General features: G+C 39.4%; 1 protein-coding gene across 14 annotated transcripts in view; it reads left to right on the forward strand.

Annotated features, from left to right (window-relative positions):
- ANKS1B (ankyrin repeat and sterile alpha motif domain containing 1B) overlaps nt 1-17,599 on the forward strand; it is a 1,175,033-nt gene that overhangs the window by 391,603 nt on the left and 765,831 nt on the right. For all 14 annotated transcript variants that reach the window (XM_027542059.1, XM_027542058.1, XM_027542067.1 and 11 more), the window contains exon 10: nt 9,758-9,923. In XM_027542059.1, coding sequence (XP_027397860.1) covers nt 9,758-9,923 — 166 coding nt within the window. The remainder of the gene's footprint in view (nt 1-9,757; nt 9,924-17,599) is intronic.

Consider the following 17,599-nt stretch of genomic DNA (forward strand, 5'->3'; position numbering starts at 1 on the left):
CAATGCAGGAGACCTGGGTTTGATCCCTGGGTTGGGAAGATTGCCTGGAGAAGGGAAAGGCTACCCACTCCTGTATTCTGGCCTGGAGAATTCCGTCAACTGTGTAATCCATGGGGTGGCAAAGAGTCAGACACAACTGAGTGACTTTCACTTTCATCTTCACTCCTTTACAAAGGATGGTTAATATCATACAGTTAGCCTGTCTTTTACAAAATTCCTAAACCAGATTATTCCCAATTCTAATTAGCACAGAAGAAGGGAGGACTGTCATAGTCTCTAGTTTAAATATCATTCTTGTATTAAATCAGCCAGTGTCACATTATGTCTTTAGCTGATACATTACACTCTGACTCACACTTTCAGCTGTAACTCCTGTTTCTTTTTTCATGGTATTGCTAATCTATATGCCCACATCCTGAATTTTTAAAACTCATTTCTTTACTAAACTATAGGACTTCATATTTAATCACCAATAAACTTTGACTTGTTAGACTGAGCCCACCCCTCATGATCTTCAACTTTTATAGGAACACAGTGCAAACAGAAAGTGAAAGTATATTACTATTGTTTATTTTTCTTGGGGAAGCGTAATATTAACTTACTTGGTGCTCTCAGTATACATATTTTAAAAGAAGCACTATTTGGTCCACGCATTGCACAACTAACTATAACAGGTACAGTAAAACTGACTAAGTAAGTCTAACCATTAACGCTGGTCATTCAGGAACTGTGAAGTTAGGCAGTATAGGGCCTTAGAGACGTGTTTAGAATTTTGGGACAAACCAGTAGTCCCTCAGACCTCATAAAAGGGCTAGCAAAGACCAAGGCAGAGAACACAGTCTTAGGCATGCTACCATTATAAAAATTCAAGCTCAGAAATAAGTCTGGGATTCAGGAACCAGGCATTTGAATAAAGATAGAGGCAAAATATCAAGAAAAAAGCAAAAGCTGCTAACTAAACTGGAGCCAAATTCTGCTAGGCTGGGTACAATGGAACCTTGAAAAGTGAGTCACCAACTGTTGGACCTCAATTCTTTAAATCTCTTTGGTCCATTTCCAGGATTTACCATAAAGAGTGCTTTGGCAATAAACCTGTATAGCAAAATCCAAACTTCCCACAGTAAGGAAATAGCTTGCAAAGGCTAAGAGGTGGCAGGGTTAGGTATAACCTAACAATGAGCAGTTTCCTCTTTCCTTTAGTTCTGGCAATAAAGATCTTGTCATAGTCCTTTTATCTGTGATGCCATAGTACGAACACTATAGTTACTGATATAAGACCTAGGTTGTAGCCCTAAAACTTCCATTAACCAGATGTTAGTTAATATTGGACAGCTAATAATTCCAAGCCTTAGTTTCTGAATGGGGATCATAGTAACACTGGGAGGGCTGTTCAGTTCAGTTCAGTTGCTCAGTCGTGTCCAACTCTTTGTGACCCCACGGACTGCAGCACGCCAGGCCTCCCTGTCCATCACCAACTCCCAGAGTTTACTCAAACTCATGTCCATTGAGTCAGTGATGCCATCCAACAATCTCATCCTCTGTCATCCCCTTTTCCTCCCACCTTCAGTCTTTCCCAGCATCAGGGTCTTTTCAGATGAGTCAGTTCTTCACATCAGGTGGCCAAAGTATTGGAGTTTCAGCTTCAGCATTAGTCCTTCCAATGAATATTCAGGACTGATTTCCTTTAGGATGAACTAGTTAGATCTCTTTGCAGTCCAAGGGACTCTCAAGAGTCTTCTCCAACACCACAGTTCAAAAGCACCAATTCTTCAGCCCATAAAATAAATCCAATCCCAAAGAAAGGCAGTCCCAAAGAATGTTCAAACTACTGCACAATTGCACTCATCTCACATGCTAGTAAAGTAATGCTCAAAATTCTCCAAGCCAGGTTTCAACAATACGTGAACCGTGAACTTCCAGATGTTCAGGCTGGTTTTAGAAAAGGCAGAGGAACCAGAGATCAAATTTCCAACATCTGCTGGATCATGGAAAAAGCAAGAGAGTTCCAGAAAAACATCTATTTCTCCTTTATTGACTATGCCAAAGCCTTTGACTGTGTGGATCACAACAAACTGTGGAAAATTCTGAAAGAGATGGGAATACCAGACCACCTGATCTGCCTCTTGAGAAATCTTTATGCAGGTCAGGAAGTAACAGTTAGAACTGGATGTGGAACAACAGACTGGTTCCAACTAAGAAAAGGAGTATATCAAGGCTGTATATTGTACCCTGCTTATTTGACTTCTATGCAGAGTACATCATGAAAAATGCTGGGCTGGAAGAAGCACAAGCTGAAATAAAGATTGCCAGGAGAAATATCAATAACCTCAGATTTGCAGATAACACCAACCTTATGGCAGAAAGCGAAGAAGAGCTAAAGAGCCTCTTGATGAAAGTGAAAGAGGAGAGTGAAAAAGTTGGCTTAAAACTCAACATTCAGAAAACTAAGATCATGGCATCTGATCCCATCATTTCATGGCAAATAGATGGGGAAACAGTGGCTGACTTTATTTTTGTAGGGCTCCAAAATCACTGCAGATGGTGACTGCAGCTATGAAATTAAAAGACATTTACTCCTTGGAAGAAAAGCTATGACCAACCTACATAGCATATTAAAAAGCAGAGACATTACTTTGCCGACAAAGGTCCATCTAGTCAAGGCTATGGTTTTTCCAATAGTCATGTATGGATGTGAGAGTTGGACTATAAAGAAAGCTGAGCACCAAAAAATCAATGGTTTTGAACTGTGGTGTTGGAGAAGACTCTTGAGAGGGGGGCTGTTATGAGAGCTAAATGATAATCATCTGACTAATGAAACGTTATTTACTTTTCAGACTGTAAAAACTTCATAAAGAGTAATTTGCTATTCTTCTTACAGTGGTTTGAATCTGTGATCGTTTTTGAATGATATTATTTCAGATTTCATTAATTCAACAAATTTTAATAAATGAAGAGAGCTCCCTTGCAGCAAGTTGGAAATGCACATTCTTGCATCCCGCCCTTGATTACTGAATCTGAAGTTCTTTAAGAGTAGGGCCTGACCATGTCTGCTTTGACAACTCTCCAAACGACCCTGCCACCTGTGAGAGGGCTAGGCTGCATCCCCAGAGGTTGTGATGAAATGGCTGAGGGTGCAGCCTGGGCACTGGGATTTGGAAAGCTCCCTGTGACTCTCCTGTTGTCAAGGTCAGCAGACACCCTTCTGGGGGCAGACACCTCTCTGGAGCCAGACACGTGCAGTCCAATAGATGCTTCTGCAGCCGTAAAAGTGCCAAGTCTGCATGGTCGAACGTGGGAGCCACCATGCAGCCACTGAGCCCCTGAAATGAAAGCAAGGAGCTAAATTCAAATTGTATTTCATTAATTTAAATCTAAACAGTTGTAGGTGGCTGCCATCTAGGACAGTACAGTCCTAAAGCCACAGAAGGTTTCCCTGGTGGCTCAGTGGTAAAGAATCCACCTGCCAATGCAAGAGATGTTGGTTTTTTCCCTGGACCAGAAAGATTCTCCTGGAGGATATGGCAACTCACTCCAGTATTCTTGCCTGGGAAATCCCATGGACAGAGGAGCCTGGTGGGCTACAGTCCACAGGTCACAAAAGAGTCGACAGGACCTAGTGACTAAACAACAACAGTTTCAGATTTCATTAATTCAACAAATATTTAGTAAGTGCATACTACATGAAAAAAATGTTTTGCTGTGGTCTTTACTGGCTTCCCTGGTGGCTCAGAAGGTAAAGAATCCTCCTGCAGTGTGGGAGACCTGGATCTGATATCTGGGTTGGGAAGATCCCCTGGAGAACGGAAAGGCTATCCACTCCAGATTTTTGCCTGGAGAATTCCATAGACAGAGGAGCCTGGCAGGCTACACTTTCATTTTTGAGCTTCCCAGGTGGCGCTCGGAGAAGACAATGGCACCCCACTCCAGTACTCTTGCCTGGAAAATCCCATGGACGGAGGAGCCTGGTAGGCTGCAGTCCATGGGGTCGCTAGGAGTCAGACAAGACTGAGCGACTTCACTTTCACTTTTCACTTTCATGCATTGGAGATGGAAATGGCAACCCACTCCAGTGTTCTTGCCTGGAGAATCTCAGGGACGGAGGAGCTGCCTTCTCTGGGGTCGCACAGAGTTGGACACGACTGAAGTGACTTAGCAGCAGCAGCAGCAGCAGCAGCAGCAGCAGCAGCAGGTGGCGCTAGTGGTAAAGAACCTGCCTGCCAATGCAAAAGATGTAAGAGACACAGGTTTGATCCCTGGGTCGGGAAGATCCCCTGGAGAAGGGCATGGCAACCCACTTCAGTATTCTTGCCTGGAGATTCCTATGGACAGAGGAACCTGGCAGGCTACAGTCCATGGGATTGCAAAGAGTTGGACACAACTGAAGCGACCTGGAACTCAGCACTTGCCTCTGTAGTTCTTTAATCTAGTCAAGGAATCAGGCCTTGAAATACTAACTGAAATGATAGCTATTTTATGTATTTCTTTTTTAGCATGCATTCATAGAGTCCTACTATGCAGGTGGCACATTTTTAGGTGCTAGACAAGCAGGTCTTTAGTTATTAGCACCATCATCTTACATTAATGGGATTATATTTCCCCTTTAGTTCATTCTTCCAGATCTTGTTATTTTAATGAGTTTATTCTCTGGATAATTAATGCATTGAATGTAATCATTCAGCATAGAAATTCTAAGATATTATGAAAGACCATATTAAATATTTAAAAAGAATCAATATGTACTATGACTAGAACATTTTATGATTCTTTCATCAGATAAAGTTATGATGAAATGAAATGAATTTATTTTGACCTGACTTTCTATTAGTAACATGGTAGTGTTTGAAAGTGAATTAATTGTGAGAGGAGCAGGGCTAGAGGCAAGGAGACCAGTTTGGAAGTGTTCTAGCAGTTCAAGTAACAAATAATGGTGACCCAGACCAAGGTGTTAGCGGGGTAGAGAGAAATGAATGTGTTTGAGGTACAGAATTCAATGTTGAATATGGGACTTAGGGAATGACTGGGCATGATGCTGAAGAAGAGTGAGAATGAAGAATTGTCCCCAAGTTGTTTAAGTGACTGGTGTATGGAAGTACTGTTTACTGATAGGAAGCAAAGGAGAGGCAATGATTTGAGGAGAAATTGACAAAAATGTTTAAAGAACTTTTTTGAAAAATAGACATGAGGATAATCATAAATGCTTTGATAAGGATGAATATGCAGAGAGACATATCCTTCCAGGTAGTTTAATCAAGGGCTTCCTTGGTGTCTCAGATGGTAAAGAATCTGCCTACAATGCGGGAGACCTGGGTTCAATCCCTGGGTCAGGAAGATCCCCTGGAGAAGGGAATGGCTACGCACTCCAGTATTCTTGCCAGGAGAATTCCATGGACAGAGGAGCATGGTGGGCTGTAGTCCATGGGGTTGCAAAGAGCCAGACAGTAGGATTGTGGTGCTAGAATAGACTGATATATAGAATAATTAGAAAACCCACAAACAGATTCAATTATATAAGCGTATATATGGTTCAAATATGTGGTTGAGCATGTAAACAGGGATACATGCACAATAATGCTCCCTTAAAAGAAAAACATTAAAATTTCAGTATGCTAAGATTGACTGAGTTATGATCATGTGTATACTGGGACTTAAATTCATTATGTAGTCATATACTTGTCCTTGAAACTTGTTCAGAATACATTATTAAAGGAAAATATCAAATCAGAAAACATTACATACATTTGTGTATATATATAATATCTTTATGTAAATTTTACAAAAATCTCTTGGACCTTTATCCTACTTGGGGTGGGAAAACGCAATGCCCTCCTTTCTTTTCTTAATAACAAAACATCTGGGAAATGTTTAAAAGTCTGTTGTCAGGAGAATGTGTAAATGAATGTGTGGTAATACTCACTTATATAGATACATTTTCACAACAATGCAGGGAATTATAAACACAAAGTTCAGAACAAGATTTAACGCCAGTTGCCGAGGGAAGGGGTGGGAATAGAAAGGAGAACATAGGATGGGAGGGGCAGGTCTCAGTGGTCATGTTCTATCTTTTAAACATGGACACATGTGAATTTATTCTATCATTTTATAATGTCATATATCCTCTTTCAAGAGATACTTGTCAGGTATTCTGTTGAATACCCTGCTTCTTTTTGGCAATATGAAATATTTGGTTACAAAAGTCCAGCTTTGCTAAAACTATCTCCTTCCCTTGGGGCTCTCACTCTCCATAAGGAGGCCATGTGTGTACTACAGACTTCTATGCCAATGAGAAATAATGACACTCCCTTAGGAAGATGAAGAGGGTATACTTCATTATTGTTTAAAATAGTTTGTCTTTCCTTTACACACACCCACATGTCCACACACATGGAAGCCATCTGGGAGAATATACACCAAAATGTTACTATTAGTTATTTGAGCCTGCTGGTTTTCATGTGATATTTTTTCCATTTCTTTATATTTTTAATATTTCTTTAATAAATGTATATTTAACTTACTAACTCATCCTGTGTGGTTAAATTTCAAAGTTGTTTTCAAGACTTTTAAAATCCTCGTAATTCTTTATAAAGTCCAGCCTAACCAAATCCATGAAAAATAGATTGTTTGGATTAATTTAATTTTGAGATGAACTAGGGTTTAAGCTGGGGCTTTCCTGGTGGTTCAATGGTAAAAATCCATCTGTCAATGTAGAAGATGCAGGTTCAATCCCTAGTCAGGAAGATCCCTTGGAGAAGGAAATGGCAACCCATTCCAGTATTCTTGCCTGGAAAATCCCATGGACAGAGAAGCCTGGTGGGCTACAGTCCAAGGGGTCGCAAAAGAGCTGAATATAATTTGGTGACTAAACAACAAGGTTTAAGCTAGAGACTTTCTTCATAGACTCATTACAATCTCCTTGAATCTCACTTTTTTCACTTTTGATATTCAAAGCAGTAAACAATAATAAGGAAGACAGAGAAGTAAAGTAATTTACATCTTTAAAAAGCATTATCCTTTTCCTTTTCCTAACTGGTACTTAGACTTGTTTAAAATGATGTTCGAGACTGTTCAGCTGATCAATTAGTATTTACTGAAGACCCATTATGTGGCAGGAGTTATATTAGATTCTGGGGATAGAATGTGAATGAGAAAAATTCTAGTTCTCGTGGAGCTTACAGTCACCTGGTGTAGTCATTGTACAGTGTCTTTTATACATAATTTTATCAGTAACTAAGCATTTCCACTTATGAGGAGTTCATTGTGTTGCTTTCTAGTGCTATCTTTTAGCTAATTATTTTATCAGTGCACATCTATTTTAGAAGATAAGCAATATTATTAATTCACAGAAAATTGTTTTTTGTGTTGATCTAAATTTGCCCTCCTTGACTGATAAACATTTTTCTTTATTCTGCCTCAAAGAACTTTAGAATAAATCTACCACAGTCTCTTATACCCTTTCCCACTCTGTGGGAAGCTTGTGAGGGATAGCCTTTCAAATATATTGAGATAACTATTACGCTGCTATACGACTTCTCTGGGATAGAACACTGCAGTTCCTTTCATCATTTCTTCTGTGACATGGTTTTTAAATCATATACCATCCTGATTGCTTTCCTCTGGATGCTTTCAACTTTGCCACCCTTTGTTGTTAGAAATAAATTACTCCCAATTTCCTGCTTTCAATAGAGTAGAGTGAACATAATTGACTCTTTGATGTGCGAGGGTCTGGTATGGTCTGAAAGCAATTACTCTGACCTTGAATACTTACTCTACTATACTGTAAGTGTCATTAAAGAAAAAAAATAGGAGCTTGTACTAAATCTTTACCAATCCTTGGATATATATTGGAAGCTTTTTTGAAAATGAGTTTATTTTTTCATTTGTTTCTTTCTTTTGATAATGAAGTATGGTTTATAAAGGTAATATATATCAAAAGTAAATCTGATTAATTGTTAAATTTATCATGCAGATAATCTGTTTTCCTTTTCTGGTAAACTACAAACTTTCTGAGCGCAAGGATTACGTCTTACTCATTTTTTAAACATTTCCAGAGATTAGCATAATTCTAAATGTATATGATAGATGCTCAATAAATATTTGCTGACCATTAATGCCTTGTATTGGAGAAGGCAATGGCACCCCACTCCAGTACTTTTGCCTGGAAAATCCCATGGACAGAGGAGCCTGGTGGGCTGCAGTCCATGGGGTCTCTAGAGTTGGACACGACTGAGTGACTTCACTTTCACTTTTCACTTTCATACATTGGAGAAGGAAATGGCAACCCGCTGCAGTGTTCTTGCCTGGAGAATCCCAGGGATGGGGGAGCCTGGTGGGCTACAGTCCATGGGATCTCAAAGGTGGAGAACGACTGAGTGACAAACACACACATACACACTCTCTCTCTCACACAAATACACAATGCCTTGTACAATATTTAAAGATATTATAAGATGAAATGAATTCCAATTTTTAGAATATATTGAAGAATCAGCAATATAGAATAAGACCTTCAGTCAGTTTAGTTCAGTTGCTTAGTCGTGTCCAACTCTTTGTGACCCCATGAATCGCAGCATGCCAGGCCTCCCTGTCCATCACCAACTCCCAGAGTTCACTCAGACTCACGTCCATCGAGTCAGTGATGCTATCCAGCCATCTCATCCTCTGTCGTCTCCTTCTCCCCCTGCCCCCAATCCTTCCCAGCATCAGAGTCTTTTCCAATGAGTCAACTCTTCGCATGAGGTGGCCAAAGTACTGGAGTTTCAGCATTAGCATCAGTCCTTCCAAAGAACACCCAGGGCTGATCTCTTTTAGGATGGAATGGTTGGATCTCTTTGCAGTCCAAGGGACTCTCAAGAGTCTTCACCAACACCACAGTTCAAAAGCATCAATTCTTCGGTGCTCAGCCTTCTTCACAGTCCAACTCTCACATCCTAACCCGAAAAGAGTAACCTTAGTATTAACAGTATTCACAAAGGAAGTGTGTTGGGTGGGAACACATTCACTTCTAAATGACTGAAAACCAGTTAGCAATGACTCGAACAAGAAGAAACTTTAATAATTGCTTAAGAAGCCTGAAGAAACTGGTCCTGAAACTATCTGAGCAACTCAATGATATTATCAAGGTCCCAGGCTTTTAAGAAATCCTGCAGGTCCCAGGCTTTTAAGAAATCCTGCTGTTGTCATTCTTGACCAGTTGTCTTTTTGAGGTAAGAGGCTTACTGCCTTATGGTTACAACTTGCCTATCCTTGCCCCAAACATCAAACCTTCACCCAGAGAGAGGAAATTGAGGATGGCCAAAACTCTGCAAAAGCCTCTTTGCATATCTTTTTTCTCTGGGGAAAGAATATTTTTAAAGAAGCCTCCCAGCAAATTTCCCTTTGTATCTAACAGGTCAAAAACTGAGTCATATGGCTATCTCTAGGAAGCAGGCAAAGGAGAAGAGTCTTGGGAATGACTGTTGATTAAACAACTGTTTATACCACAAGTAGAAAATACACATATTTTATAAAAAAAGAGATCATGACTTGAAATCAAGAACTTTAGTGATAACTTCAGGGGAACCAAATTACAAGGACCTTTCTAAAAAGATCACTGGTATTATTGGGGTTACACAATTGCATAACTTATTCAAACAGATGAATCATCACCTCTCAATCACTTTTAGAAGAACTGACGAACCTTATTATCTTTTCTAGTTTTTATAAATTAAACAGGCTGTGTCTTTATCACAAAGCTATTTTTATTTTTTCTCCTTCCTTTCAGGAGTCCTATCCAAAGAAGAGGAATTACACTATGGAAATTGTACCATCTGCCTCTCTGGATACATTTCCTTCAGAAAATGAGAATTTTCTATGTGATCTCATGGACACAGCAGTTACAAAGAAGCCTTGCTCCTTAGAAATTGCAAGGGCCCCTTCTCCAAGAACTGGTAATGTTTCTTACTAACATGGAGCAATTCAGTTTACATGCTTGTACATTTGAAGATGTATCATTAGTATTTTGATGTCCCACAATATTTTTAAAAATGAAAGGGCCCCGATATAGTCATAAGGATTTTTTTTTTTTTTTGCATCTTGACGTGAGTCCAGGTAAGCTGGAGCAGTTTTTACATGAATGCTCTTAATTTCTTGGCAAGAGCTCTCATGGAGCTGGTACTGCCATGGTGAAGACACTCTGAAACCTTTTAATAGTGAAAAACATTCTAGGTCAGATACAAAGCTTTGAGTCCTTCAGAGTCTCATAGCAAATTTGGTAGCAAGAATCTTTAAGTATAGTTTCTTGCATCCTGTCTGCTTCCAGGTTATCAAGTATACTCAGCTACTTTGTGTATTTTATTTCTTTTATGGTATTTTCAGATCCATTACTTTATTTATTAGCATTATAAACTGGTGAACAAGATGAACAAATATGCCCATTTTACTGATGAGGAAATTGAAGCTAAGTGTCTTATTTAATATCAATACTCTGAGGGGCCTTTGCTTGAACATGAGTTTTTGTTTGTCATCACGCTTGCTTTCTATTCTTTTGCCTCTGCCTCTGAGTGAAGAATGCAAAGTAGTTACATGAAAGCTAATGGGAGAGGAGAGCTTCAAGTGGGTGGTCAGAATATTCAAGGTTGCAAAGAAATTGTAGAATTTCTTAGGAGAGGCTTTGTTTATTTGTTTGTTTGACAACCCAGTTTCTGCCTGTCTTTGGAAAGTAAGTTTAAGAAATGATGTGATAAAACTAGATTTTTAAAAGCTAACTGTGAGATACTCAGAAATGCAGAAGAAGGAAAAGGGAGTGGAGAATACAGATTACCCTTTGAAGAGGATTAGGAAAAAAGCTAAAATGCTAACATGAGAAGAAAGTGGTATGAGGGAGAAATGGCTAGTTTATTTTAGGATAAGTAAGACTTGGTCAAGTTTAGAAGTTGGGGGAGTTTGCTGATGGAGAACAAGAGACTGAAGACAAAGAGTAAAAAGAGAAAACTGATGGGTATAAATTAAGACTGAGGTAGTCTAAGAAAGCACAACCATTGCTTCTCTTAGAGAGAAGAAAAAATAAAGCATTATGAATACAGAGAAAGCCTGATATATGTATGTCCAGATGGGTTCAATTTCTGAGTAATGTAAGGGTTATTGACTGAAAAGAAGAGTTAAATGTTGAGAAGGGTTAAAGTAAAGTTCAGAAATACTATTTTAAATGACTGGCTATGGAATTTTATAGAAGTGAACAAGTAGGTTTTTGAGAAGTACCGAGGCCCTGCATGCATGTGTGCATGCCCAGTCATGTCTGACTCTTTGTAACCTTGTGAACTGTAATCCACCAGGCTCCTCTGTCCATGGAGTTTCCCAAGCAAGAATACTGGAGTGGGTTACCATTTCCTTCTCCAGGGGATCTTCCTGACCCAGGGATCGAACCTGCATCTCTTACATCTGCTGAATTGGCAGGCAGATTCTTTACCACTGAGCCACCTGGGAAGCCCAGGGTGTTGTATGAATCATAAGCATGTGGAAGGAAGATTTTTGCATGAGGTCAGAGCATAATCATGAAAATAGTTAAGGTTTATTGAGCATTTACTGGTACTAGGTACTATTATAAGTGCTTTATATACATTATTTCCTGTAATTCTTACAATGCTACAAGATAATAATACCATGATTCCCATCTTATAGAAGAGGAACATGAGGCAGGGAAATATTAGGTAACCTCCCAAGGTTATATGTTAACAATGGATGGTTCTGGGACTTGAACTTGGGTTGTCCCCTTATACTCTTAAACGCTATGTTAATTACACTACTGCATTATATTAAGAGCTAAAATGGAATAGAAAGTGTGAACCAAGTAGTGAAATCCTCAAGAAATGTGGAGTTATGCCTGGAAATCCACATATGGTAACCATAAGTCAGGAAAAGTATGTTATAATAGGGTAGCATAATCTTCAGATGAGCAGATTAGATGAAGGTAGAATAGTGGATGATTCAGAAGCAGTCATGGAGAGTGAAGACAATGCTGAGAGATGATAAGAATGAAACTAGAAAAGAATGAAAAATCATCTGTAGGAGAGGTCATAGGGGAAAATAGTAGGGAAATCAGGAGTAAAGTTCAGTTAATGTAGAAATATATATATACACACACATATGAATTTCATATATATATATATATATATATGAAAATTTAAAAGAGCTTTAATTAGGGAATAGAGGTAGAGTGTTAAGTTAGGGGTGGTGGAAGCAGGAATGAAAGCATTATTTATTCATTAAATAATAGAAAACTAGTCGACTTCCTTCACTTGCCAGGCACTTTGCTGCATGCTGAGGAGGAGACAGGGATGAAAAAGAAACGGACCCAGGTTTTAAAACTAATTAGGCTCAGAACAATTTTCCTGCTGAAAAAGAAAAAGAAAAAAATAAAAAACAGCATGCTGGATAAAAATACAGAAAAGGAAGACTTAAAAGCATCAAAAAGGCAACATTAAAATTATGTAAAGTAAATAACATTTAAATAAGGAACATCTTTTTATCAGTATACTCCTGCTGAGTCGCTTCAGTCATGTCCGACTCTGTGTGACCCCATACACAGCAACCCACCAGGCTCCCCCATCCCTGGTATTCTCCAGGCAAGAATACTGGAGTGGGTTGCCATTTCCTTCTCCAATGCATGAAAGTGAAAAGTAAAAGTGAAGTCGCTCAGTTGTGTCCGACTCTTCGCGACCCCATGGACTGCAGCCTACCAGGCTCCTCGGTCCATGGGATTTTCCAGGGAAGAATACTTGAGTGGGTTGCCATTACTTTCTCCGACATACTAGTAAGAGATAATCGGGCCAATACATTGGTGAAGGTGGGAAGCCAGTGGAGCATTAAAGTCACTTTTGTCCTGAGAGAATTTGCTGAACCTGCTGTTAAACTTTGGTCCTCAAGTCCTCTATAGGTTTGTGTACAGAAAGCAAATCTCTGTGTATGCTCAGCATGTGAACTCTAATAGGAAATCCTTCCTCCATAGACCTAGAGCTACAAGGCTATACTCTCACAGTAATCAGAAATAATTCTGTCTCATAACATTCATTCTAAGGAGACTGCAAGATCTGCTAAGATGATTTGCTATGAGCAGAACAAGGAGAAAAATTCCTGAGGTGTTATAATCATGAGCTGGTCCTTACACAGATTTTCACCCAAAACATATCATCCATATAGTCTGCAAAATATCAGTCCATGAATTTAATTTATGGTAATACCCCCAGTCGTCAAGCAGAAGCAAAAGTAAACCATCTAGAGAGGAATGTAAATTATCTCTCTCAGTTCATTTGGGTAAATTATCTCTCTCAGTTGTGTCCGATTCTTTGTGACCCCATGGACGGCAGCATGCCAGGCTTCCCTGTCCATCACCAACTCTTGGAGCTTACTCAAACTCATGCCCATTGAGTCGGTGATGCCATCCAACCATCTCATCCTCTACTGTCCCCTTCTCCTCCTGCCTTCAATCTTTCCCAGCATCAGGGGTCTTTTCAAATTAGTCAGTTCTTCACATCAGGTGGCCAAAGTTTTGGAATTTCAGCTTCAGCATCAGTCCTTCCAATGAGTATTCAGGACTGATTTCCTTTAGGTTTGACTGATTTGATCTTCTTGCAGTCCAAGGGACTCTCAAGAGTCTTCTCCAATACCATAGTTCAAAGCATCAATTCTTTGGTGCTCAGCTTTCTTTATGGTCCAACTCTCACATCCATACATGACTACTGGACTGCTGAATTATCTCTGTAGGCCCTAAGTAATTCCTATAAATACTTTTCTGATTAAAATGATCAGTTTGCAATCATTAAGCCTAGAAGAAAAAGACCCCCAATCAGATATCAACAGAAATAAGGAAGAACAAATACACACCTGAAAAGACTTCAGATATTGGAATTATTAGATACAAACTATAAAATAACCATGTTATTATAGATAAGACATAAGGTTGAAAGTGTTTTGAGGAATAGAAACCATAAAAAAATGACCTAGCATATTTGAGAGGGAAAAATAAAACTTTTATAAATTAAAAAACACACACACAAAGAAAAACAACCCCAAATTTAAACCTCAGTGAATGAGTGGAACAGCGGATTAAACTCAGTTAAGGAGAGATTTAGTGAGCTGGAAATTAAGTCAGAAGGATTTTTCAGAATTTTGAATAGAGGTACAAAATGATAAGAAAATATACATGTGAAAGAGAAGCTAAGACACTTAGAAGATACACCAAGAAATTCTGACTTGTCTGACCAAAGGGGAGGAGAGAGAATGGGGCAAAAGCAGTATATTCAAAGAGCCAATTTTCCAAAAAGGCACATGCTTGCCCTATATTTACAAGGAAGCAGACAAGTGAGTAGTTAATTTCAACAGAGTATTATAAGTGCTAAGATAATACTACACTAAAAGTGCTTTGGGAGCTGAAAAGAGGAACACAACACCACCTGGGTGCTTGAGGAAAATTCATAAAGGAAATGGTGTCCGTGTCAGTTATCTATTGCTATGCAATAAGCCACCCAAAGCCTACTGAGCTAGTGGAATATCAGTCATTTATTTTGCTTAAAATCTGCAAGTTTTGCAGAGTTCATTTGACAGGACAGCTTGTCTGTGCCAGATGATATGAGCTGGGGCAGCACAACAGGGAGAAAGAGGACTCACTTTCAAAATGGGTCACTTACATGCTGGCAAGTTGGCAGTGGCTGAGAACTGGGCTAATGCTATGGGCTGTTGGTCTTGTTTATTCTTCAGGGACTGCTTGGGTTTTCCTTTGACAAACTGACTGGATTCTGAGAGTGGGCATTCCAAAAGAACCACGTGGAAGTTGTATCATTTTTATTACTTAGCCTTAGAAGTTCCCATTATCACTTATACTATAGTCCCAAGTCCTGTCACTTCATGGCAAATAGATGGGGAAACAATGAAAACAGTGAGAGACTTTATCTTTTTGGGCTCCAAAATCACTTCAGATGGTGACTGCAGCCATGAAATTAAAAGATGCTTGCTCCTTGGAAGAAAAGCTATGACCAACCTAGAAAGCATATTTAAAAGCAGAGACATTACTTTGCCAACAAAGGTCCATCTAGTCAAAGCTATGGTTTTTCTAGTACTCATGTATGGATGTGAGAGCTGGACTATAAAGAAAGCTGAGCACCGACAAATTGATGCTTTTGAACGGTGGTGTTGGAAAAGACTCTTGAGAGTCCCTTAGACTGCAAGGAGATCAAACCAGTCAAACCTAAAGGAAATCAGTCCTGAATACTCATTAGAAGGACTGATGCTGAAGCTGAAACCCAACACTTTGGCCACCTGATGTGAAGAACTGACTCATTTGAAAAGATCCCTGATGCTGGGAAAGATTGAAGGTGGGAGGAGAAGGGGTCAACAGATGGTTGGATGGCATCACTGACTTGATGGACATGAGTTTGAGTAAGCTCCGGTAGTTGTTGATGGTCCTGGAAGCCTGACGTGTTGCAGTTCACGGTGTGGCAAAGAGTCAGACCCGACTGAGTGACTGAACTGAACTGATAGTCCCAAGTCTACCAGATTCAAGGGGAGAGAATATGAATCCTACTTCTTGATGGAAGGAGTGTCAAAGTCACTCTGTAATAAGAGAATATAGGATGGAAGATACTTTTGCTGTCCTTTTTAGAAAATAAGATCTGCCACAGTCTTCCCTCTAGTCACTATGATTTGTATCCTTTTCCTGGATGCCCAAACATCAGCCCTTGACTGCATGAACTCCTGGTCTAGGTTTAGGTATGTATGGGTCTTCCTGGTGCAGTTCTTACAGTATGGGTCCTTAACAACCTTTTCTTTTGGCAGTGATGACCTAGGAACTAAACAGACAAATTACCAGTCTCCTCTCCTACACACCCAACATTTAAGACGGGGAAAGGTGTAGGAAAACCACAACTGACACTCCCATTCAAACACAGGGAAAATAGGCCACACAGACATCTCTAGTTTGTGGCAATTCTGAAGGTAATCAAGCACAATTCCTTGATTAAGCCTAGTGCAATGAAGTAGTGATTGTTTTCTGTGTCTCTTGGTTCTACCTTCTGAGTCATTCTTCCTTTTCCATAAAAAGTAACCCATGTTTAAATTCGGGTATCTTTCTCACTTGCTTACTGTCTATAAAAAATTAGGGGCCAAATTTTGGTTTATATTATCTTTCTCCTTCTAGTTCAAATTGAAATACTTTCCTTTAAAACTCTGTGGACTTTGTGTGTTTCAATTTGTACTCCATTAAATTAGGCAAAAGCTTATAGTCCAGATAAGATTTTCTCTGCCTTGTGCTCCTTATGAGAGTTTTATGAAACAATGTCCTTGAGGTTCTTAGAAACCCTATTATTGAACAGGGAGGATGTATGAGGCTTTTTTTTTTTTTAATATAAATTTATTTATTTTAATTGGAGGTTAATTACTTTACAATATTGTATTGGTTTTGCCATACATCAACATGCTTTCTTTAAATCCTTAGAGGGTCATTGTTGGCTTGAAGTTTCTATGCAGCACTACAGCATATTACTATGGTATAGTTCTTACATGGTATACTGTGTAAGAAGCTGCGTTACTTCTTATAACCTTCCCCTTTATGGAAAAGTGTTACTGAAATCACATCATAAGAAGATATTCTTACAGATACTTTTGGAAAATATAAACTTCAACAATGCCTGAGTTGTTTGTTGTTTCTTAAGTGGGATACGTGGAGAAGGCAATGGCACCCCACTCTAGTACTCTTGCCTGGAAAATCCCATGGACGGAGGAGCCTGGTAGGCTGCAGTCCATGGGGTCGCTAGGAGTCAGACACGACTGAGCGACTTCACTTTCACTTTTCACTTTCATGCATTGGAGAAGGAAATGGCAACCCACTCCAGTGTTCTTGCCTGGAGAATCCCAGGGATGGGGGAGCCTGGTGGGCTGCCGTCTATGGGGTCTCACAGAGTTGGACACGACTGAAGCGACTTAGCAGCAGCAGCAGCAGCAAGTGGGATACGAGTTCATTTGCTTAGGTATATAATTTTCCCCAATTGCATTCAATCATCAGTATGAAAGAAAACAGTTTGCTCCACTGACCCATTAATTTATAAAGATTGATGGTCCTTGCACTTTGGGCTGTAATTGTGAATTCTAGGGATAAGAGAGTCCAGAGTTTAAATTGGAAGTTGTTTTTTTTATATATATATAATGGATGAATATTACAGCTAGAGCAATTTCTGTTCTAGTTCTAGGTGGAACCTTAACAAGTGAACCCCACAAAACTTCCCTGCATAAACACCATAGCAGGTAGAAGGGAGTGCCAACATAACTGTAATCTGGCTGGATGAGGAGACAGTTCAAGTCTTTTTCGTCTGTTGATTCCATTAAGATGTACCTTAGGTTTTGCCTGGATCTAATTGCTTCCAAGTCTCTCATTCTGCTGTACCTAGCTTCTCCTTTTCTTCTCAGGATGAACTGAGTTCACGAACTTGGGGGAAGTTACTGGACTCTCTTGGTGTTACTGATGTTTTCCCTTTGTTACAAAGTCCTTTATTAACTGAAGGTAACACTTGTAGAAGAGGAGACCTTTCTTGAAGCGCATCAGTCTTTTAGAGGCCTTCATATTAAACTGTACCCTTCA

This window comes from Bos indicus x Bos taurus, chromosome 5, assembly GCF_003369695.1.
Source record: "Bos indicus x Bos taurus breed Angus x Brahman F1 hybrid chromosome 5, Bos_hybrid_MaternalHap_v2.0, whole genome shotgun sequence".
NCBI classification, from domain to species: Eukaryota; Metazoa; Chordata; class Mammalia; order Artiodactyla; family Bovidae; genus Bos; species Bos indicus x Bos taurus.